Source organism: Camponotus vicinus, unplaced genomic scaffold (genome assembly GCF_025532165.1).
Source record: "Camponotus vicinus isolate PSW18456_S1 unplaced genomic scaffold, iyCamVici1.0 SCAF_14, whole genome shotgun sequence".
Taxonomy (NCBI): Eukaryota; Metazoa; Arthropoda; class Insecta; order Hymenoptera; family Formicidae; genus Camponotus; species Camponotus vicinus.
Genome location: NW_028141950.1, coordinates 12667499 through 12690049, shown reverse-complemented (window position 1 = coordinate 12690049; position 22551 = coordinate 12667499). Strand labels below are relative to the sequence as shown.

General features: G+C 31.3%; 3 protein-coding genes and 1 long non-coding RNA gene across 11 annotated transcripts in view; 2 read left to right on the top strand and 2 right to left on the bottom strand.

Moving 5' to 3' along the window:
* LOC145965809 (cilia- and flagella-associated protein 91) overlaps positions 1-22551 on the top strand; it is a 174982-nt gene that overhangs the window by 111421 nt on the left and 41010 nt on the right. Inside the window, exons 1-2 of one of the 5 annotated variants that reach the window (XM_083089502.1) lie at positions 12087-12569; positions 16584-16858. The exons of 1 other annotated variant lie outside the window; for it this stretch is intronic. In XM_083089502.1, the coding sequence (XP_082945628.1) occupies positions 16588-16858 (271 nt within the window). In that variant the 5' untranslated portion in view covers positions 12087-12569; positions 16584-16587. Of the gene's footprint in view, positions 1-12086; positions 12594-16409; positions 16859-22551 lie in introns of those variants that run through there. 3 more of the 5 variants (XM_083089501.1, XM_083089499.1, XM_083089500.1) reach the window with 3 other exon arrangements.
* LOC145965812 (zinc finger protein 830) lies at positions 1409-3623 on the bottom strand. 2 transcript variants are annotated; one of them, XM_083089509.1, is made up of 5 exons: positions 3372-3623; positions 3087-3210; positions 2236-2695; positions 1791-1960; positions 1409-1711 (listed from the first exon to the last, which is right to left on the bottom strand). In XM_083089509.1, exons 2-5 carry the CDS (start codon positions 3188-3190, stop codon positions 1573-1575), a joined length of 873 nt encoding a protein of 290 aa, XP_082945635.1. In that variant the 5' UTR covers positions 3191-3210; positions 3372-3623; the 3' UTR covers positions 1409-1572. The 2 variants fall into 2 exon arrangements, with proteins under 2 accessions (XP_082945635.1, XP_082945636.1); XM_083089510.1 differs by lacking the exon at positions 3372-3623 and having other exon boundaries at positions 2236-2689; positions 3087-3335.
* On the top strand, positions 7172-11957 carry LOC145965808 (uncharacterized). 3 transcript variants are annotated; one of them, XM_083089496.1, is made up of 5 exons: positions 7172-7511; positions 7598-7628; positions 7915-8429; positions 8773-9371; positions 9452-11957. In XM_083089496.1, exons 3-5 carry the CDS (start codon positions 7925-7927, stop codon positions 11678-11680), a joined length of 3333 nt encoding a protein of 1110 aa, XP_082945622.1. In that variant the 5' UTR covers positions 7172-7511; positions 7598-7628; positions 7915-7924; the 3' UTR covers positions 11681-11957. The 3 variants fall into 3 exon arrangements, with proteins under 3 accessions (XP_082945622.1, XP_082945624.1, XP_082945623.1); XM_083089498.1 differs by adding an exon at positions 8647-8686 and having other exon boundaries at positions 7175-7628; positions 7915-7999; XM_083089497.1 differs by lacking the exons at positions 7172-7511; positions 7598-7628 and adding an exon at positions 8647-8686 and having other exon boundaries at positions 8336-8429.
* On the bottom strand, positions 9512-22480 carry LOC145965813 (uncharacterized). The gene is made up of 5 exons (XR_014436823.1): positions 22223-22480; positions 21930-22099; positions 20536-20721; positions 9982-12561; positions 9512-9870 (listed from the first exon to the last, which is right to left on the bottom strand). It is a non-coding gene; the product is annotated as an uncharacterized LOC145965813 (long non-coding RNA).

Genomic DNA, 22551 nt, shown 5'->3' with positions numbered 1-22551 from the left:
AGAACATTAATGTACAATATGGAAACATATTTTCAAATTATGATGTATCGTAATTACTACTTTATATTAATTTTATTATTAGCATTATTTATTAGTAGCTGATATATATCTCATCTTTATATTTATTTTTTATATTTTTCATATTATACAGGGTGATTCATTTTAATCTTAACAGGCAAATATTTTGAAAAATATGCGAGATACGAAAAAATGTTTCAGACAAAAGTTATATGGTTTTAAAGGAGATATAAGATGGTATCATTAATTTCACCTTAAATAGTTACTTGAAGGTCACCCTCAATTTTTTAAATGGAACCGCCTATTTTTTATTACATATTCTTGTAGCTTATCTCGAGAGCTTTCCAAAACACTATAATTAAGTTAGTTTTCATTAAATACTTTCCGAGTTATGAGGCTTGAAATCGTTTCTTAATTTTACATAAACCGTAAAATATCTTGTAAAATATTCATTTTTCGATTATCTTACCTTAATACTTTTATGTACAAAATAATGAGGAATCAATTGGTGTAACGAAAACACATAGTTGTTTTTAAGAAAAAATATGGAATTGTTAATTGCAAATTATATATTTTTTCTTCAAAACAACTATGTGTTTTCTTTACACCAGTTGATTCCTCTCATTATTTTGTACGTAAAAGTATTAAGGTAAGATAATCGAAAAATGAATATTTTACAAGATATTTTACGGTTTATGTAAAATTAAGAAATTATTTCAAGCCTCATAACTCAAAAAGTACTTAACGAAAAGATACTTAATTATAGTGTTTTGGAAAGCTCTCGAGATAAGCTACAAGAATATGCAATGACAAATAGTAGGTTCCATTTAAGAAATTGAAGGTGACCTTCATGTGACCTTCAAATAACTCTTCAAGGTCAAACCAATGATACCATCTTATGGCCCCCTCGAAACCATAAAACTTTTGTCTGAAATATTTTTCTCTAAAATGCTTTGTTTCCGAAATAATTGCGTGCGTTAATTAAAATGGCTCACCCTGTATATATATATATATATATGTGTGTGTGTGTGGTGTGTATATTACATATATACGTCATCTGTATCAAATGTGTATTTAAAATATTATATTCTTATTCTTCAAATTCATTTTAATAAAATCTTATAATACACCTATGCAAGAATTACATCAATCAATAATCTTCTTTCTTAACAATTTATTTTAGTCACCTAGAATGATGAAGTTAGCAAAAAAGAAATATTTGAATATCATCAAAAAAATAAATAAAATGAACATCTGTCTAAAATTAAAAGTTGAAAATAAAAAAAGGTAAAATTACAACAATAAATTATTTACTTTTTTCAAATAAAAAGTATTTAATACAAAATTAATTACAGATATTAGTATTTCTTGCATTGGCTAGAAGATAACCTTTAAGATACAAGTGTACCATATATTTATCATTCTTACAGCAATATTTTTACGATTAAGAAAAATTGCAGCCAAATATGAACTTAACAACTAAATTTATAACTTTAAATAAATAATTTTCTTATCAAGAAAGTACGAAATATTTACAAAATCGCATCAAATGTTTTATTTATATGAATTTTTCGCTCGCCAGTCAAGAAACTCCTCAAACTCTGCTTCATCACTGCTTAAATCATCATCAATATTTTCCTGCTTTCTATCAGTACTTTGCACTTGTTCCATATGTTTTGCAAGATCTATTACCCTTTAATAAGAAAATTAACTTACAATATATACATTTTTTAAATTATTTACTTTCTCAGATATAAATATTAGAAAAATACCTAGACCAATGTCTAATTTGCTCCTCAATTTCATCCATTTGCCTTTCTGTTGTTGCTTCCTCCTGATCATCAGCAATAATTTGTGCAGATTGCGCAGTCTCTTCTTTAATTTCTTTTTGGAATTTTTCCCACTCTTCTTCAATTGGATCTTTATATTCAACATTACGTACCTAGAAACAAAAAAAATAATTAAATGAAGAAATAGAAATATAGTAATTGAAGAAAAATATTGAGTATATTATTGCATCTTTTAACGAGATAACATGCTTAGTATCTATATAATTAATTGTTTTAAATCATATCTCTTTTACTTTACTTTTATTAATATCACATTAAATATTAAAAATTTCCTATATAATATTATTTTTATTTATATTAATATAAATTTTATCTTATTAATAACTTTTGGTAGTGTATTGTTATATTTACTTTATGTTAATCTTACTTTAGCATCCATTACTGGATCATCAAAAAATCCTTCTGGAAGAACAGTTAGATTTGTATCCTTTATTTTTTCTTCTTCTGCTTCCAAATGTATATCCGCAACATTAACTGTAGAATCTTTGCTCTCTAATTTTTGCATAGATATACTATTCACTTGTTTCAAATTATTATGAAAAAAATCTGTTGGCAAGATTGATTTTGATTGTATTTCTTTTGAGTTAGAATTTTTCAATATTGTTTTTATCTTTTTATTAACAACAATGTCTTGTGATGGAGAAAAAGGTCTTTTGAATGATAAAACATTAGATGTTCTTGTAGTGCTTTCTGTTTCTAGTTTGGTTGTTTTTGCTAATGTTACATTTTCCTTATGTATTTTGGAATTTAAATGAACAGGCCAAACTGTTTCGTTGCGTACAATTGATTTGCATAAGATGCACATAAGTTGACCTGAATCTGTATATGTGTTGATCAGTTAAGAATATTTCCAAAGTCAATTAGATATAAAAATTAAATTATATTAACTATTTAATAAATTATATTAATATATTAATTATAAAATGCATATTACAATCATAACCCATGAAATTTATATATATTAATTCGTTTTGCTTTTATAATTAGTGAACTTAATTTTAAATTAATTAATTGTTCATATTTCAATGTACTAAGAGCTACTATTTACTGTTCATAGTAAAATTTTGTTCATAGTGAAACTCCTATAATTATTAAAATTAAATAGTAAGAAATACCATAATATATCATATAATAAGAACATATAATGTGATTGTTTTGAAGATTAAAAAAAATTCCTAAAATAAGTTTCTTAAATTTTTAAGATTATAAAAAGGATATTTTGCTAATGGCGAATCGATCTTTTTAATTATGCCAAGTTTCTTCTTCTGTTCATTCATAGCCTTACGCAAATCATTCTGCGTCAATTTTCTTCTCAATGACATTTTCACTCGATTATATCACACTGCATGTAACAAAATATATATTTTTTTATAATAGCTTAACGTGCCGTCAATCGATTTTATCTTTTATGGTTTATTGATACAACCAAATATATCAAATAATTTATAGGTTATATTTTTATCAACCACAGATGATATAAGTAAATAGATAGCTTCTTCTCACCTCAGGGTCCCATGGAACTAAAGTCACTAGATATACAAAGTACCGCAATCATTCGTCATTTTGGCTCCAATAAGCGGTTCATTCAAATTATATATTTACATGACCCCTTAATGATAATGTATTTTTGGCAATTAATTTCAGCCATTTTTTGCATTTTTTGTTGTTATTTTCGCTTTTTAGGATGCGAAATAAACGAAAATCTTTTTCGCTTTGATTTCTATAGCCTTTTACGCAACAACCTAGTCACGAATGCTTCTCAGATTTCACATACAGGTTAGAAATTGCACTTAAAGTGTACATGCATACGTAACAAAAGTGTGCACTTGTACTTTTAGCAGGCCATTTTGGCTCCAAATCCTTATACATTGGCCGCATTCAGCGGACTCAACCGCTAAGTAGCAATCGAACATGATTGGTTTCTACTTTCAGGTCCGACCAATCAGCGTCGAATTACATCGGAAAATCTAGTAATGTTGCCCAACTGTTGAGTCTGCTGAATGCGGCCATTGAGTCTGAGGGTGCAGTCCCATGGAGCGTATCGCGGATTGCGCGTATTGAAAATCTGACCAATCGCAGACGTTCCGCTGTTTTTGATACGCGAAAGTTTCGTTTCTATGGTCCCATGGAGCGGAATTAGCGTAAGCGGATCAGGCGGATAGCCAATCACGAAACGATTTTCGTTATTTCCTTCAACTGAACAGTCTTATGATTGGCGAACCATTGTTCGGCTTACGCGAATTCCGCTCCATGGGACCATAGGGCGTTTTCCAGCAACGAGACACAAATAGACACAGTGTCAGACACTGGAGAGTTGTGTAAAGGTGAAAGCACATAAAATTGCATAGGCGCATAACCATAAGCATAAGAAAATTGATTGGTCCACAAATATATGCATAAGAAAATGAACCAATCAATTTTCTTACGCTTATGGTTATGCGCTCCTGTAATTTTATGTGCTTCCACCTTTAAGCTGCTTGTTGGAACATTATTTAATTCTCAGTACAGCCAATAATTCGCGCTTTAATAATAGTGATTTTTCTTGTAAAATTTTGTTCTTACATCTCTTTATAAATCACAGACTTCTATAATACACTAGACTGCTGACAGATACAGAACATGATGCACAGGTGTGCACGTAACGCCATATTTCGTGTGGGCATATTATATAGGGTGTCCAAAATGTTTATTTTATGATTGTAAGAGGATTGTACCACAGACTTATCTGACAACATCGACAGTACGAACTGAACACCCAATATAATATACCCACACGAAATATGGCTGCCATCCCAACCACCATTTGCACCTTGCATCACTTTTTCGAGTCATTTTATACAGATGTTAGCAGTCTAGTATATTCAGTGAACTCTATACTATACTGGAATATGCACTGCCTTTGTTAGCGCTCGGGACATCGAAAGAAAAGGACAGGTTGCTTTGGAACGATTTCTGTCTCCGTCTAGTAAATTTTGATTGGTCGATCATTTTATATGATCTTCGTTACAAACATGATCTTCGTTAGCTTCGTCAGGGCCTGAGCAGAATGGCTGCCTTATAATTTTAAGACTATGTTTTATGCCTTAGGTCTTTGTCTTAGGTAACGCACAATACTGTGTGTTATGTCTCGAGTCTTATGTATACGCGAACGTTTGTAAGAAATAAACGTTCGCGTATACATAAGACTCGAGACATAACACACAGTATTGTGCGTTACCTAAGACAAAGACTTAAGGCATAAAACATAGTCTTAAAATTATAAGGCAGCCATTCTGCTCAGGCCCTACTTCATCATGTACGCACATGTATACCTCTTTCAACACTGATCATCACTCAACTCAACACATATGCACTGAACGTAGTTAATGTTTTCAGCTCGAAGAATACGACGATAGAAAAGAACACGTATTGTTCCACTTTTCCCTCTCGCTCGTCCCGTTTTCTCCTACGGCAGTGCACATTCCAGTATAGTATAGAGTTCACTGAGTATATTATAGAAGTCTGTGTTATAAATAACCTAACCTAACCTATCAGTTTCTAAAAATTATATAGAAATTAAAAATTGTGTATTAACGGCATAGTAAGTGTAATTTATACAAATACATTTTGTACTTAATATTAATTTTATAAGAAATTTCCCTATGTTCGTCAAATAATTGGCAGCCATGAATTGAACACAAATCTCTCGAGTCACCTTTTTAGCTGTGTATACTTGTGTCGAGTTATGTCGTTGTAGGAAAGCATTGGCTGCGTTCAGCAGAAAAAGCTGCTTTGCAACTGTTGTAAAACAGCTTTTTCTGCTGAACGCAGCCATTGTGTCGTACACTGTGTGACTTTGGTCCATATTCTGAATCCTCTTTTATCGATAAAAGTGCCTCTAAAAGTGGCTTACAGCCAATCAGAAGGCTTATAAGCCACTTTTAAAGGCATTTTTATTAATAAAAGAGGATTCAGAATATGAACCTTTGTGTCGCCTGTGTCCCTTGCTGGAAAACAACTATAGAAACGAAACTTTCGCGTATCAAAAACAGCGGAACGTCTGCGATTGATCAGATTTTCAATATGCGCAATCCGCGATACGCGCGATACGCTCCATGGGATTGCACCCTTACGCAAGTTACGCCGCATGTGACGGCACCCTAAAGGGTCGTCTACAATGGCCGTAGCATAAGGTTGTAAGGCCGTAGTCGTAAGAAATTGACCAATCACAGTCGAGTATTCTCTTCATACTGGACTGTGATTGGTCAATTTTTTAAGTCTTACGCCTTAAAATCTCATTGCCGCATAAAGGGTCGTCTACAATGGCCGTAGCATAAGGTTGTAAAGACCGTAAGCGAAATGAACCAAATCCATTTCCTACGGCTACGATGTATGTTCTACGGCGGACGCGCAATTAGAATTAAGAACGCAGAATTTTTCCGTGACTGCGTATGCGCGACCGCCGTAGAACGCACGAAATCCGTAGGAAATGGATTTGGTTCATTTCGCTTACGGTCTTTACAACCTTATGCTACGGCCATTGTAGACGACCCTTAAAGGTACCTTTTCATGTGTCGCTCATCGCTCGTTTTGAGCGATAAAAAAGTCACGTAACTAGATTGTCGCTAGCGACTAGCTATTGAGCATGAAAAGGGCTCCAGCAGCGATTTAGAAAGAAAAGTTCCGTTGAGACACGCACAGTATAAAATAAATATAAACAAAATGGTACAAGCAAGAAAATATTATAATTGGATGATTGAGTGCACAAAAATTATCAATGAAAATAATATAAAGCAGAATAATATAAAGAAAAGATTAGCAGTAGCGGCAGTTCTTTATTATTTAGAAGAAAAAAAGAAACGATACAAAAAAAAAGTGTTTGGGTTACTCCATCATCTAAAAACATTATAAAACAGATTATTTTTGTAATTAACTAATATAAAATTTATAAATACAAACATTCTACCTAATACAGGATAAAAACACAAATTTTCATCCGTAATAAAATTGGAATAGCCTTCTAGACATGTATGCGTCTTCATCCTCATTACAAATAGTTTCACATGATATATTCCATAAATAAAAATATTTCGTTTATTTTAATGTTCTCTTGCCATTACACAAAAGATTTTTAACAACCTTATATATCAGCAGATTTATATTTACATTTTTATTATGTATAAAATTACATTATAAAATATTATTATTATATATATTTAATATTTATTACAAAATTATATACTTACTCTTTGATTATCCATTTGGGCTACGTTCCAAAACGTAAGTAACCGGCGATTCGAGTAAATTTTACTCGAATCGCCGTTCCGAAACTCTTTTAAGCCTTTCTGATTGGTTCAAATCGGTCATCGAGTAAAATTTCCTTCGGTTACTTACGTTTTGGAACGTAACCTTGAGTCTTAAAATTTCAAAATTATCGCTCGTGAATGTCGCTTGTAGTTGGAAAAATCCAACTACAGAATCCCATCGCTGGCGACTACGTGACGTCATTATATCGCTAAAATCGAGCGATGTATGAAATGGCACCTTAACGCGTCGCCGCGTCCTGTGTGCAGGAGCCATATGTCTCATTTGTGAATAATATGGAAGATCGCTCGCCTTTATAGTATCTTATCAATGCTAGAAGATTATATGATTGATATCTGCGTAAATATTTGTTGCTGATATAATCTTAATATTTGATTTCTTAATTATAATAGTATTAATATTTTTTTACTTAACAAATGCTGTAGTGATATTTGCTTAAAAGCAATCAGAATAAAGGTATGTATAAATTCAAATTATATCTAAAGAAAATGTATATGTCATGTGTATGTATATATGTATGTATATATATATATAATATTATATTAAAATTATACGCCCAATTATATACATTTTTTTAATTACGTATGTTTGTAAATCCACAATTTTCAGCAATTTTACAATTCTATTATTAATTATTATACAATCTATTATTAAATCTATTATTAATTTTATTATTAAATCATTATGCAATCGTTTAAATTGCTACTGTTTTTTAAAGCTTAAATTTAAAAAATTTTTTTAGATATAAAACAATGTCAGTGATATATCCAAAATTGGCAGTGCGAGATAGCATTGATGATGATGATCTCACTGATATTGATGATGAGGTATTTATTAGAGATGGAAGAAACAGTGGATTAAAGTTAGACGATGATGGTAGTGTCAAGCGGCCTCTTATGCCACCTCGTAGAAAGTACAAGAGATCTTGTAACTTTCAAACTCATAGATTCCCATATAAAGCACTTTTCGTGCCACTGTGTTATGGAATTACAGCATTAATTGTCATATTAGGTTTAATCATCCTTTGTATATTCACTGCGAATATATTCCCAATGCCATTAACTATACTGAAAAATTGGTTGACACATGAACTAAAAGAAATCTCTGTAAATAAATCAGAGATAATTCCATGTACATCACTCTCATCTAAAATTTTATGGACTAAATCATTGCCAAAGTTAACTTCTGAAGCACCTCTTAGAAGTAATGATGTTAACTTTGATGGGATTGAAGATATTATTGTGGGATTTAGTACAGGTATATCCTCAATCAAAATGTTAATTTTTATTTTATATAAATAAATGTCGCTATATTGATTATATCATTTTAATTCTTTTTTTTAATTAATTTGAAATTAATTTTCCACCATTATATATATATATATATATATATATATATATATATATATATATATATAAAATTGCATTGTGATTTGTAATTTGCTATTTTTATTTCGTTTATTTTTTTTTTACAGATTTTGATTTCACAGTTACATAATTGTTGCAACGCCTAAGGTGAATAATTAACATTATTTTATGTTGACATCAATAGTTTAATTGGATTTATAATGCCATAACTATTAACTTATTTATAAATTTAGGTCTGGATACAATGAATGCTCCAGAATATATCTGTACTGTGTATTTTGGGAATCAAACACCATGTCTGGGCGGTGTATTGGCATTAAATGGTAAAACAGGGGAAACTATTTGGACACATTGGACTGCCCATGCCATATTTTCCATTGATTGTAGTGTGGACTTAACAAACGATGAAATTAAAGATTGTGTTATATCTGGGCGCGGTGGAATTCTGCAAGCCATTAGCGGTCACGATGGTTCTAATATATGGGAAATACCGATTGAAGATACGGTAGCATCTGCACAACAACAAAAAATTTTAGATGTCTATGATGCTAGATTTATAACGGATATGAATGGCGATAGTATTAGCGACGTAATAGCATCACATGCTATGCAATCGAATGACATCCGAGCAAGTAATATACTTGTGATATCAGGAAGAAATGGAAATATTATACGCAACATCAATTTACCGGATACAGAACAGTTGTTTATAGCACCGCAAATTATAGTACAGTCTGATGGAGAAAATATATTTGTTCTAGCTACAAGTAGTCAGCAAGAGGCTGGAGGATTATATATAGTATCCCAAGCTAATATATTTTATGGTAATTTGGTATGTAATGAAATAGAATAAAACCTGTATCAAGTCGTTAAAAAAATAATTGAATTAATTTATAATCATTTTTGTTACAGCAATTACGAAAACTTAATCATAATACAGGAAAAGGTGCACTCTTACCACCGATTTTAATAGATATTACATCAGACGGAATTGAAGATATTGTCGCAGCTATGTTTAATTCTACGATTATGGCATACAATGGATCAACATTTGAACCTATCTGGAATTACACAATCCCTAATTCTGAAGTAATTAGCATTCCTATTCCTGGTTATTACAATGACGACAATATACCAGATTTCATGATAAAGCATCAGATAGGTGCTGGTTTCCCTACATATTATTATACTATGGCTACAATCATAGACGGGCGTAATGGACAACCCTTACTCGAAAAACCAATAGAAGATAGTTTGAGCAAGCAAATGTCCGGATTATCGATCACTGTTGACGGATTTGGTAATGATTGGTTTCTGCATTGGTCTGCCGACTGTTTAAATCATGAGGGAATTAAAGAAAAATATCAGTTTTTGAAAGGTCAAAGTCTCGTATCGCAAACGCGTGCCGACCTCTGCCGGTTAAGATTTAATTCTACACTTACCATGAAGCTACTGGCCTTGAATCAACATGTTGGCCCACCCGGAATATCGTTGTATTTCTCAGAGAAATGGAAATCACTGGAATTCAATAATTCGATTGATCCACGAGAAGAAGCGGAGAAATATCTGGATGCCCATCATCGATTCGAAATCATGGATACTTATGCAGACATACCATTGGTTTCTGAAAGATCACCAAAGAATCATAAAAATCTTCAGAAAGAAAGTATTTTCAAACATAAAGATAATCTACTTACAGAGATCGACAAATACGATTCGGATATAGTGTACGATGAAAATTTTGATGAATTCAATAATCACAAGAAACATAGTTTTGTTGAGGATGATGTCATAGAAAATTTAGACATTGATCGAGCATGGGAGCAAAATAATAAATGGACAAAAAATAATGTACAATCGAATAAAGAGTATAATGGTCTATACAGAAATGATAACAGCAACAATGAAAATGGGGAACAAAATATAGATTATCTACAAGCTGAAGTGCGAGAGCAAAGGAGTGCTGAAATTAAAGATACATTTGTAAATATTTCTTATGGAGAACATCTTATGAATAATTCTAAAAAAATTAACAATAATTTAATACCTTTTGAATTAATACAACATAATTCACGATTGAATAACGAGGATGTTAATATAAAAAAGAAAATAAGAACGGGAAAAATTAATGATAAAGGAAATGATTCCATGAGCAAAACTGATGTAATGAATATTACCGGCAAATTTTTCAACTCTATATCACTGACAAATATGTCGACTATAAAACCTGAAAAACAAATATTAACGATGTTAAGTGATAGGTCAAATATCATAAAACCTATTGCAATGCAGAGTGCATTAAATACATCAATTAGAAACGAATCAAGCAGAGTAAATGATACAAATTTCGATTTTGAAATGCCGAAAATCACACATACTGAAACATTAAATGTTACAAAAAACCAAGTAATTATTAGTCATAAAGCTATAATTTCCAAAGTATTAGATAAGACACAGCAAAAGCAGATTTACAAGCATAGTTTTTCAAATATTGTCCAAGATGTGGATGATGATATTAGTATAGAAAAAGTATTTAAACGGGAGTCATTGAAAAATCAAAATAAAGGAAAAATTAACAAAAAGCAATTTCTGATATCACATACACAGGATAAAAATTATAAAATACAACAGAGACGAAGAATGAAACGAAAATCTGAAACTAACGACAATCGATCAAACGGTATTAATGGTATTCGGAGACAACCACCAACTGGTATTTTATTACCATCTATCGCTGAATCCAAAAGAAAAACTTCGATAGATTTAGTCTTTTCTACATTCTGGCTGCCATCGTCCGAGGTATCTCTAATCTTGTCACAAGTAGATCTGGAATGCATTCATAGAAAAAAAGCATTATCAGAGAATAAACTCCAGTATAAAAAAGATGATGATATTATCAGCGAATGTTTATCTGAGCGAGGTATTAATTATAAACTATATCAAGAATCAGTGGATAGAGAAAATACTAAAATTGCACTTGGTCAAATGACAATATACCGAATAAAGCTGGAGTGTGTATGCCCAGAAGATATGTTACCTAATCAAACTTGTAGAAATATTTCATTACATCAAAGTTGGCCCGAACATCTAGGGTCTTCTGGAAATGGCTATTTTAAGCCATTACAAAGATTAAATAATTGAAATTTCAAAATCTTTTATTAAACATTAAACTATGTATATGAATTATCGAAAACATGTTTTTATTAACGTTTTAATAAAATCATTGATAATTGAAGAGATGTGCACTATTATGAAATTCTATTGTATTAATAATTTATATGTAAATAATTATGATATATCAATTAAAAAATTTATTAATCATAATTTATATAATTATATAATCCAAGGTGTAAATTAACTATGTATTAGCAGATTACGAATAATCTATAAATAAAAAATTTCTTCTTTAATTACCCAATTTATATGAATTTATGTATATCTTTGTTAATTTATGAAAGAGAAAATTAATTTTCTTATTACATAAAGTTCTTATATATGTGAGTCCAAGTAAAGATAGGTATGTGAAGGAGGAGGCGAGGCATGTCGGGTGACACCCGATTGACCACGTCGCCAATTGGCCAATTCAAACTAGGACTCTCTGATTGGTCAATCGTTGCTGGTTATCCTAGACACACATATAATTGGCTGTGGTCAATCGCAACGTGGTCAAACAGAAGACTCCCAGGCATGTCTATACGCTCATTTGGTCAACGAACAACAGATCCCATCCGTGGCAACGGCATCGACGCATATCCTGTGAAGAGAGCATTCACACATTTTTTAGCCCAACGAATAATTGCTAGAAAACAATATTTGCGACTAGAAAAATATGTGAGGCAAGTGGCTGAATCGGGATTCGAACCCGAGTCTCGCTTTCCGAGCAACTGCTCTAAACCACTATCCAGATGTCAACCTAGTGCCGCTATTTAATACAGTGATATGTGACTCCAGCGATGTTGAAATCTCGTTCGATGGATGCAATACTGATTGCTACGTAGAACCTCTAAATGGCCACTTGCTGACTAAATAAGTTCATTAAAAATTTATTAATTATGTTTGTAAAATATATATAAACATTTAATCATTGTTAAGTGTAATATAAATATTCAAAGAGAATATAAAATATTTTGATCAATTATTCATTATTAATCATTATTGATTAATTAATATAATCATTTATTCTTTCTATATATTTTTCTTTATCGCAAAGTTATTTTAATTTGCTGCTATGGCATTGTTTGATCAATATTAGGATGTTAAATAGTTACTTGTGTTGTGTTACTTCAATAGTTATTTCATTCTTGTGATTTTATAATAATAAAATAAGCATAAAACATTACATTATTTATGATTACATAATTATGGCATATAACTAAATACTACAAATTAAGGCAGATAAAAATGTGAAACGTAAGGTACATCCCATACAGCACAGAATATTGCAGCAATATTATTAATATTGCTGTAACATTGCAGCAACATTGCAATATTGCCGCAATATTACTGCAATGTTCTGTGCTGTATAGGATATATCACATGTAAATTTAATGGTTAATAAAAAAAATGAGCCTTTTTTAATGCATTAGCGGATACTTCCCAGGTAGCAAGCACACGTCATTTTGACATTCCAAACTCATTTTTGGTCATATGTCGTCAAAATGACTGATTTGTTACATGACTTTATATTGACGTCTTAATATAACATTATTTTGACGTCATTTTTCAGTCATGAAGTGACGATTATTTTATTATTAATGTCATTAGTTAGTACATCGATCCCATAAAAAAATCTTTCAAAATTTTTTATATAACATGATTTTCGCGATCAGACTTTAACAATTGTTACAGTAAAATTCAGTGTAAAACCAGTAAATTTCACTGTAAAACCAGTAATCGCTAGTTCGTTCGTTTACCGCTATGATCGCTATCTCTCTCGTATTTAGTTTTAGTCATAAGAATTATATAAAGTTTGCAAAGAGTGACAGATAAAATTAGAAATATTACTTCGATTTAATTTCTGATACAATCTCAATAGAGAGGCTTCAGATATTAAATCGATCTTATAAGTCGGACAAATAAATGTCTGGCTACTTAATGAAAATTATTCGTTCGTTATCTATTTAAAATAACAAGTTCAATATATATGTAATATAAATAAAATAAAATTTTTAATATAATAAATATTTAGTAAATATAAATAAAATTTTTAATTTTATATATATTTATTTATATTTATATATATTTATTTATTTTTATATTTATTATATTTATATTATATTTATGAAATAAATAGAGAGATGAATTGTAGTTTAATATTACTGGCAATAACGAAAGAAATATTACTGAGATATTACTGATTGAAATAGTCAAAATTATTAACTGATTCTTTCAATAAAATATCGCTGATTTACAGTGCTATACTTATAACTGCTGTAATCAGTGACTATTTACTGTTTTTCAGTGATAATACACTGATTCACTTTTAGAGAGTGCTTTATTCGACAACACTATTAAATATATTATTATGCTAACCCACAGTACCAAGTCGTCTAAAAGTACTACTAAAACTGGACATTTTTTGTCACAGACATCTTTTACTGACATCGTTAAGTCGACGGAAAGATGGCTAAAAGTCGTCTCATGACCCGAATTCAGTGACTTTTTAGTATTGTCTATATGATGACTAAAAGATGACTTGATTCATTCCATATAGATTATCGACACTCGGTAGTAGGAATACTTCAATACACGCAATAAATGGGCTATTTCTCCCACTTATCCGCCTAATTTCTAATAATCTGTTTAATATTCTGAATCCCAACAAGGAATCCAGATTATTAAATAAATTATTTTAAATTCAATTTGTCAGAAATTAAACTGATAAACAGTAATGTCAGGAAAAGGATGCGGCTCACACGCATACAATCATTCTGCGTAGCACATGTATGTGGCTCTCTCTGATTGATGCGTGCGAGCAGCATCCTCTTTCTGGCATTACTGCTCGTAAAAGGCAAAAATATGCTTCAGATCTTATATTAATTACTAATTCTTTATATACATTTCGTGATAAATATTAAATACGAGATAAGAGTGGCTCGCCGCGTAGCAGCAAGCGAAGAAACACGTGCCACATACTATTATGTCTTTTTTATGTCATCTTTTTCGATAAAGCGAAAAGATGTCTTTATAGACATCTTTTCGTTTTGTCGAAAAGATAACTTAAAAAAGACATCTTTCCGTTATCTTTTAGTATAATGTGCTGTGTGGGAAGAAAAAGACGTCAAAATATGGTACATTTTATGACGTCAAAATGCGGTACATGTCATGACGTCAAGAATCTGTGACATTAGACCGTCACTTTTACGTCATAAAAACGTCAATTCGTGACGTCAAGAATAGACAGTGAATGACCAATTTGAAACGTCAAAATGACGCGTGTGCTTGCTATCTGGGTTACATCATATGCTATAGCAATTGTTACAGCGATTGTTATCAAATGCTCAGAAGAATGCTCGATTAGTGTGAATATTTCTTAAAAACTATAATTATATTTCTTAAAATATATATTTTTAATATAAAATTCTAATAAATCTATATATAAGTTAGATAATTATTTTTTTAAATCTTGGGTGTCTTTAATTGTTTCTTCCTTTTTTAAATAATTCTTTATTAAGAGAAAAGTTTTATGAAGGGTGTTCTGCAACAGAGGGGACAAAATTTAAGAGATGATTCTTCATGGTAATATAAGATGAAAATCAAAAGTAAGATAATTTCGATTGAGGCTTCTATTTTTAGTTATAAATGTTTGAAAATTCACATAAAAGGCATCTCAAGTACGGCGATCCGCTGATCTCGGGCATACGTTAATTACATCGGTAAAGTCATTGTCAAAATACACCGTGACACATAAGTATGAAAGTTTATCTCGTAGTAGCTGATGTAAAATCTGCAATATTCGGCACGGCAATATTTTATTCCACACAAGCTTATCGCGCCGAATATTGCAGGTTTTACATCAGCTACCACGAGATAAGCTTCTGTGTCACGGTATATTTTAACAACGACTCTACCGACATAACTAACGCAAACCCGAGATCGGCGTATCGCTGTGCTTGAGGCGCCTTTTATGCGAATTTTCAAACATTTATAGCTAAAAAAGGAAACTTCCATCGAAATTTTCTTACTCTTGATTTTCGTCTTATTTTATCATGAATCATCTTTTAAATTTTGTTCCACCTGTTGTAGAACACCTTGTATATTTAAAATATTATTTTCTACAAAGACATACAGGGTCTTCAAAAAGTCCCGGAATGCTAAAATATCTCGAAAACGATCAACTATAATGAAAAATATGTCAGAAACAAAGTTGTAGGACTAAATAAAATGTACCTAATGATGATAAGAATTTGATCTTGGATGAAGTACTCAAGGTCATATGAAGATCAATTTGATTTTTTAAATGGAACTCCCCATTTTTTTATTACATATTCTTATAGCTTATCTCGAGAGCTTTCCAAAACACTATAATTAAGTTAGTTTTCATTAAGTACTTTCCGAGTTATGAGGCTTGAAATCGTTTCTTAATTTTACATAAACCGTAAAATATCTTGTAAAATATTCAGTTTTCGATTATCTTACCTTAATACTTTTATGTACAAAATAATGAGAGGAATCAATTGGTGTAAAGAAAAAACACAGTTTGTTTAAAAAAAAAAATATGTAATTGTTAATTGCAAATTACATATTTTTTCTAGTAGTTAATGAAAACTAACTTAATTATAGTGTTTTGGAAAGCTCTCGAGATAAGCTATAAGAATATGCAGTAAAAAATGGGGTTCCATTTAAAAAAATCAACTTGACCTTCATATGACCTTGAGTACTTCATCCAAGGTCAAATTCTTATCGTTATTAGATACATTTTATTTAGTCCTACAACTTTATTCCTTACATATTTTTCATTATAGTTGATCGTTTTTGAGGTATTTTAGCGTTCCGGGACTTTTTGAAGACCCTGTATATTTCTTTTCAACTTTCGGATTTATAGAAAAATGGCTGTACAAAGTGAAACAACTAGAATCACAAATGAAGAAGATATGTATAAGCATTTTCGGAAACTGGTATTACCGAAGATACAGATCATAAACATTCCGCATTATTTTGAGCACAGAAGTTTAAGCAGAATTTTACAAAATGGACAAAAACGATATTGTAATACGTTACTTAAATCAAAGCCGTGCAAAAATACAAAAACGCAAACGGATTATAGAGAAAGTGAAACACAAACGGAACCTTGGGAGCCACCATATAAAATTATTCCAGGTAAAACAACATCCAATAAACACTGTTATATTAATGTCATATAAAAGCAATAAGACGGAATATTATAAGTAATATCCATATAAGTATTACGATTAAAGTGACATGTTGCTCTTCCCATACAGTACAGAAACTTGCAGTAACATTGCTGCAACGTTGCACATTGCACAGTGTAATGTTACAGAAATATTGCAAAGACATTATTTTACAATATTATTTTAACAATGTTGCAGCAATATTTTTAAAATATTGTTAAAATAAAAATATATAATATCCAGGTAGCAAGCACACATCATTTTAACGTTTCAAATTGGTCATTCACTGACTATTCTTGACGTCACGAGCTGACGTTTTTATGACGTAAAAGTAACGGTCTAATGGCTGCGTTCCAATATTTACTGCCAGTACTGAAAATTTATAGTTTACGTGACGTACACTATAGATTTTCAGTACTGGCAGCGAATATTGAAACACAGCCAAGGTCACAGATTCTTGATGTTATGACCCATACAGCACACAAAGATTGCATACACATTGCAGCAATCTTTCACCGCAATATTGCAACGTTGCAAATTCACTGCAAAATGTTGCTGCACCATTGTTGTGGGATTGCAGCAATGTTAAAATGTCCGCTTTTAGGAATATTGCAATATAAGATTGTAGCAATGTTACGGTGCAACGTATTTGTAATATTAAAACGCGTTTTGCTACAAATGCAGACACCGTTTTAAATTTAATAAATAAACTTTGAAAATATAAAAAAATGTTTAAGAAAGATAGGAAAAAATGCCTTTAAAAAAACATCTATTAGTGTTTTTTATTAGATGTTTCTTAAATATTTATCTCAATATATACATACAATTATTTTACATACATTCGACACCAGAATATTTTAATACGTGCAATAAATGAACTATTTCCTATTTACTCATTCAATTGAGAAAAATCTGTTTAATATTCTGAAACTCAATGAGAGATCCAAATTATTAAACAAATTATTTGTTTAATAATCTAGATCCCTCATTAGAGTCAAAATATTAAATAAACCAAGTCAGTTTATCAGAAATTAAACTGACACAAGACAAGAAATATAATTACTACATTAGTCCTTTGTAGACCTTATATCCACTTTAGATGAATTCGAATACGAGTTAGTTAAATTTGGTGTCGCCGCGTAGCGGCAAGTAAAGAAACACATGTTATACATTTTCGCTATGTTAAAACGTTGCTGCAACATTGCCAAAGTAATATTACAAAATAATGTCTCTGCATTATTTCTGCAATATTACACTGCAGTGAGCAATTTTGTAACATTGCAGCAAGGTTGATGCAAGCTTCTGTGCTGTATGGGGACATGTACCGCATTTTGATGTTATAAAATGTACCATATTTTGATGTCTTTTTTTCTTAGCATAATAATGTATTTAATAGCGTTGTCAAATAAAACAGATTAACCGATTCGATGGCATCATTGAACAATTACAGCCATTCTTCAGAGGAATCTCGGATCGATTAAACTGCTTTATTTGAAAACGCTGGAAAACACAAATATGGTAAGAAAATAGGTCACAAGTTTTATATTTGTTATTATTATTTTATTTAAACATAAATAAACTTACTTCTAATATCATATGAAATTTCAACAAATAATGTCTTCCGTTGCCTGCGTTTTATAAAAATATACTAGAACAATACAGGCGCGCGAAGCGCATTTATATTCTTTTTCATTGTACATATTAATGACCTTAAAGAATATTGTTAAGGTCACGTGAAAATCACTTTCAATTTCAAGTACTTTAATTATTTTTTATTAAATATACTTTCTTAGTTATGAGGCTTGAAATTTACAGTAGTTTGACATAAAAAATAAAACATCTTTTTAAATATTTAGTTTTTGGTAATCTTACTTTAATGTACAAAATAATGAGACCAATCAATTGGTATAAAGAAAACATAATTGTTTTTAAAAAAGTATGTAATTTGCAACCTATTTTTTAAAAATCAATTATGTTTTTTTTCCACATCAATTGATTGGTCTTACTGTTCTGTACATAAAAATATTAAGATAAGATTATCGAAAACTAAATATTTGTAACGCTGCATTCCCGGCATCGTTCCGAATTCCCGGCAGAACACCAGCCGGAAGCTGCCGCCCGGCAGAACACCCGCCGGGCAGAGGCAGGGGCGCGGTGCGCCCACCTTTTTTAATCTTTCCGCATACGGCCCCTAAGTCGTTAATATTAAATCGGCTGAATACCGCCGATCATAGCCGACGTGGCCCGAACCGCCGACCGGCGAAAATCCGCGTTCGGCGCACAAGCCGAACCCCTCCGAACGGGCCCGACCGCACCGTTTCCGAAAAACCGTTCGGAAGGGGTTAGCCGCGCGCGCCGACACGGGCAATTAGCCGGTATATAAAAGGGCACATTTCGGCGTCTAATCACCATTCTCCCGATCCGCTCTTAGCTATACGCTAGAGAGAACAAGAGAATCCTTACGAGCACAACTACTGCGGGCAGAAGGTGGAGTGAACTCCGTCTTGGACGAGCGATCTCGATCCCATAAGTACGTGTGCATCCGCCTGATCCTGCAGCTGAGCCATCACGGAAGGTGGAGCTCAGAGCCGCCCCGAGTCGAGAGTTCTCGACCCAGCTGCAACGCGATTTCCATCCTTCGCGACGCGATCCTATTTCGCGCATTATAACGAACATCGAGCGCATAGCGCATTTGATTATCCCGGCCTCCTCCGCCGCGTATTTCTGTTATTACCGAGCGCATTCATTTATTGCGGCCTCCGCCGCCGCCGTTAAAGCGCATCGCGCATTCATTTATCGCGGCCTCCGCCGCCGTCGTTAAAGCGCATCGCGCATTCACTTATTGCGGCCTCCGCCGCTGTCGTTAAAACGCATCGCGTATTCCTGTATCACGGCATCCGCCGCCGTTATTAAAGCGCACCGCCTAAATCAAATCGAACGCCGACTTTAAGCGAAACATCTGGAAATAAATATTCCCACGAAAGCGACCGTCAATCCCGGGAAACCGAGGATTCTCGGAACACCGGGATTCCTCGCGGAAAAAGCGTCGCAAAAACGCGTGCAGGCTCGCGCGCTATAAACACGAACACGTGCGCGAAATCGCTTTCGTATTTCGATCGAAATTTGCATCTACGACGTTTGCCTCATTATCGCGTGAATTATCACTCAGCGAGATTAATATACCGCACGACACACGCAGCCACACTCACACGCGCACACACACACACACACACACACCTACATTCTGTACATTTATACGTTACATTTATGCAAATTCCAAATAAATACATCTAGTCACACACAGCGCGTATTTCTTCTAACGAACCTTGCACCGGCGATCTATCCGCAGCAGCGAAAAACGCCCGAAAATACGACCGTTACATATTTTACAAAATTTTATTCTTTATTATATTTTTTAAATCAACTACTGTAAACTTCAAGCTTTATAACTCTGAGAGTATTTAATAAAAAAATAATTTAATTATAGTGTTTTGAAAAACTTTCCAGATAAGTTACAAAAGTATGTAATAAAAAATTGAGAGTTAAAATAGATATGAATGTATTTATACATATCACATATATAAATTAATTGTATACAAACAAATATATAAAATTGATATAGGTTAGCTTGTAAAATACATATACCTCGCTCTTTCTTCCTTCTCTCTCTCTCCTCTTTCTCTCTCTTCTCTCTTTTCTTTTTTTTCAATGTTATGATGAACAAATATATATTTTAATGGAATCTAGTGAGCGTTTCGACAAATCTTCCGTCCTAGATCCACAATCTCGATTACACCGTAATCGAAAGAAACACTTTTTTTCTTGTAAACGCTAAAAAATGATAATATTTATTACAGACTAAATTAAATTTATATATATAAATGAACTGTAATTATAGGTCAATAAACTTTAATATAAATAATACAATAATAGAAAGGGCTAATAGACCCGGTGCAAGTTAGAGAATATGGGTGCTTTCCATTAGAGAACGCATTATACGTATTTACACAATTAGATATACATAGATCAAATATTTCAATCTTGAATTAGATCCTATTCAATAATATTATGGTAAAATTATTAAAATAAAAATTAAAATAAATAATAAATAAAATGCATACAAATATGAGTTCGCAGAATAATTTAATTTATATTCAGGCTTTACTAAAATTTATTTTTCATTTAATTCAATAAAAATATTATTTTATTATTAATGAATAATATGCCTGAATAAAAAGGATTATTTTGATAGAATAAATCATACATTTTTAATTTTAATGTTTTCATTATTAATATCCATATTAAATAAGTAAACTAATACAAAGCTTTTAGGTTCATACCCTAAAAATAGATATTTTTATCTCTTATTTATTTTATTTTACTATTTATTTTATTTTACTTTATTTATTTATATATTTATTTATATATTTATTTTATTTTACTTTATTTTATTTTACTATTTTATTTTACTACTATACTTTATACTTAATTATACTATTATACTATTATACTATTATACTATTATACTTTATTTTTAATATTTATAATTTCTAAATTATATTAAAACGATAAAAACGAGAAAGTCAAGTCAAGTCAAGTGGTTATAAGATAACACGTCATTTTCGAATAAAATGCACATCGTCACACAAAAATAAATCGTAAAATGCATGTCACTGATCATTAATCTTTGATATTTTGATGAACATGAAGAGAGTTTATATGAGAGAGTTTATATGTAGAAAATTATTCAATGAAAATAATATACACCCGGCGATGAAAGATCTACAACTCGTATATGTATACATTTTATTTATTATTTATTTTAATTTTTATTTATAATAATTTGACCATAGTATCACTGAGAAGAATTTAATTCAAAATCGAAACGTTTGTTCTATATATGTATTATACATTTAAATCTAATGTGTTTTAAAGGGGTTATACATATACATACACACTTTATTATTTGCGCCAGCTCTATTAACCTTTTCTATTATTATACGAATCATTTATACAAATTATGAATATAAAGAACGTACCTTTCTCTTTTTGTTCTTCTTATCTCTTTTCTGTCTCCCTCTCTTTTTTCCAATTTCTCTCTCTTTATTTCATATAAAAATAATCGTCCCGACAAACTATTCTTGCAGAATCAAAAGTATCACGACTTTTTCTTCCTGCAGCACCCGTAATTAAAGAGGACATTTTTTTACTAAAAAATGTTAATATTATATATTAATTATATAATTATATTATATTTTATTATATAATTATTGTATGTATACAATTTATAATCATAATATAATTTATATATGTATGTATGTATAATACATACCTGTCTCTTTGTTCTTATATGTTTATCTCTCTCTTCTATCTCTCTCTCTTCTCATTAACTTCTTTAATAACTCTGTAATTTTGAAGACTGATCTTCAAAATCAAAAGCTTAACCGCAAATTGTCAAACTGTCAAACTGCTAATTCTCGTAATGACAGCTGCTCGATGCTATGAATTAGAGACCCTGTATAACACAGGGCCTCTACTATGAATTTAATGCACAACGCGAATCGAGATCGAAACGACCAATCAGCATCGCGGAAAAGAGGCTTCAAAACTTCGATAAAAACGAAATTCACTCAGTTAACATGCCTTTTTTTAGAGAAGGAT

Coding starts and splice junctions, on each gene's coding strand:
- LOC145965812 (XM_083089509.1), bottom strand. CDS start 3,190: ATGTCATTGAGAAGAAAATTGACGCAGAATGATTTGCGTAAGGCTATG. Junction 1,961..2,235: donor ATCCAGTAATGGATGCTAAA/GTAAGATTAACA, acceptor TTTTGTTTCTAG/GTACGTAATGTTGAATATAA. Junction 1,712..1,790: donor CAAATTAGACATTGGTCTAG/GTATTTTTCTAA, acceptor TTCTTATTAAAG/GGTAATAGATCTTGCAAAAC.
- LOC145965808 (XM_083089496.1), top strand. CDS start 7,925: ATGTCAGTGATATATCCAAAATTGGCAGTGCGAGATAGCATTGATGAT. Junction 8,430..8,772: donor TATTGTGGGATTTAGTACAG/GTATATCCTCAA, acceptor TTATAAATTTAG/GTCTGGATACAATGAATGCT. Junction 9,372..9,451: donor ATATATTTTATGGTAATTTG/GTATGTAATGAA, acceptor TTTTTGTTACAG/CAATTACGAAAACTTAATCA.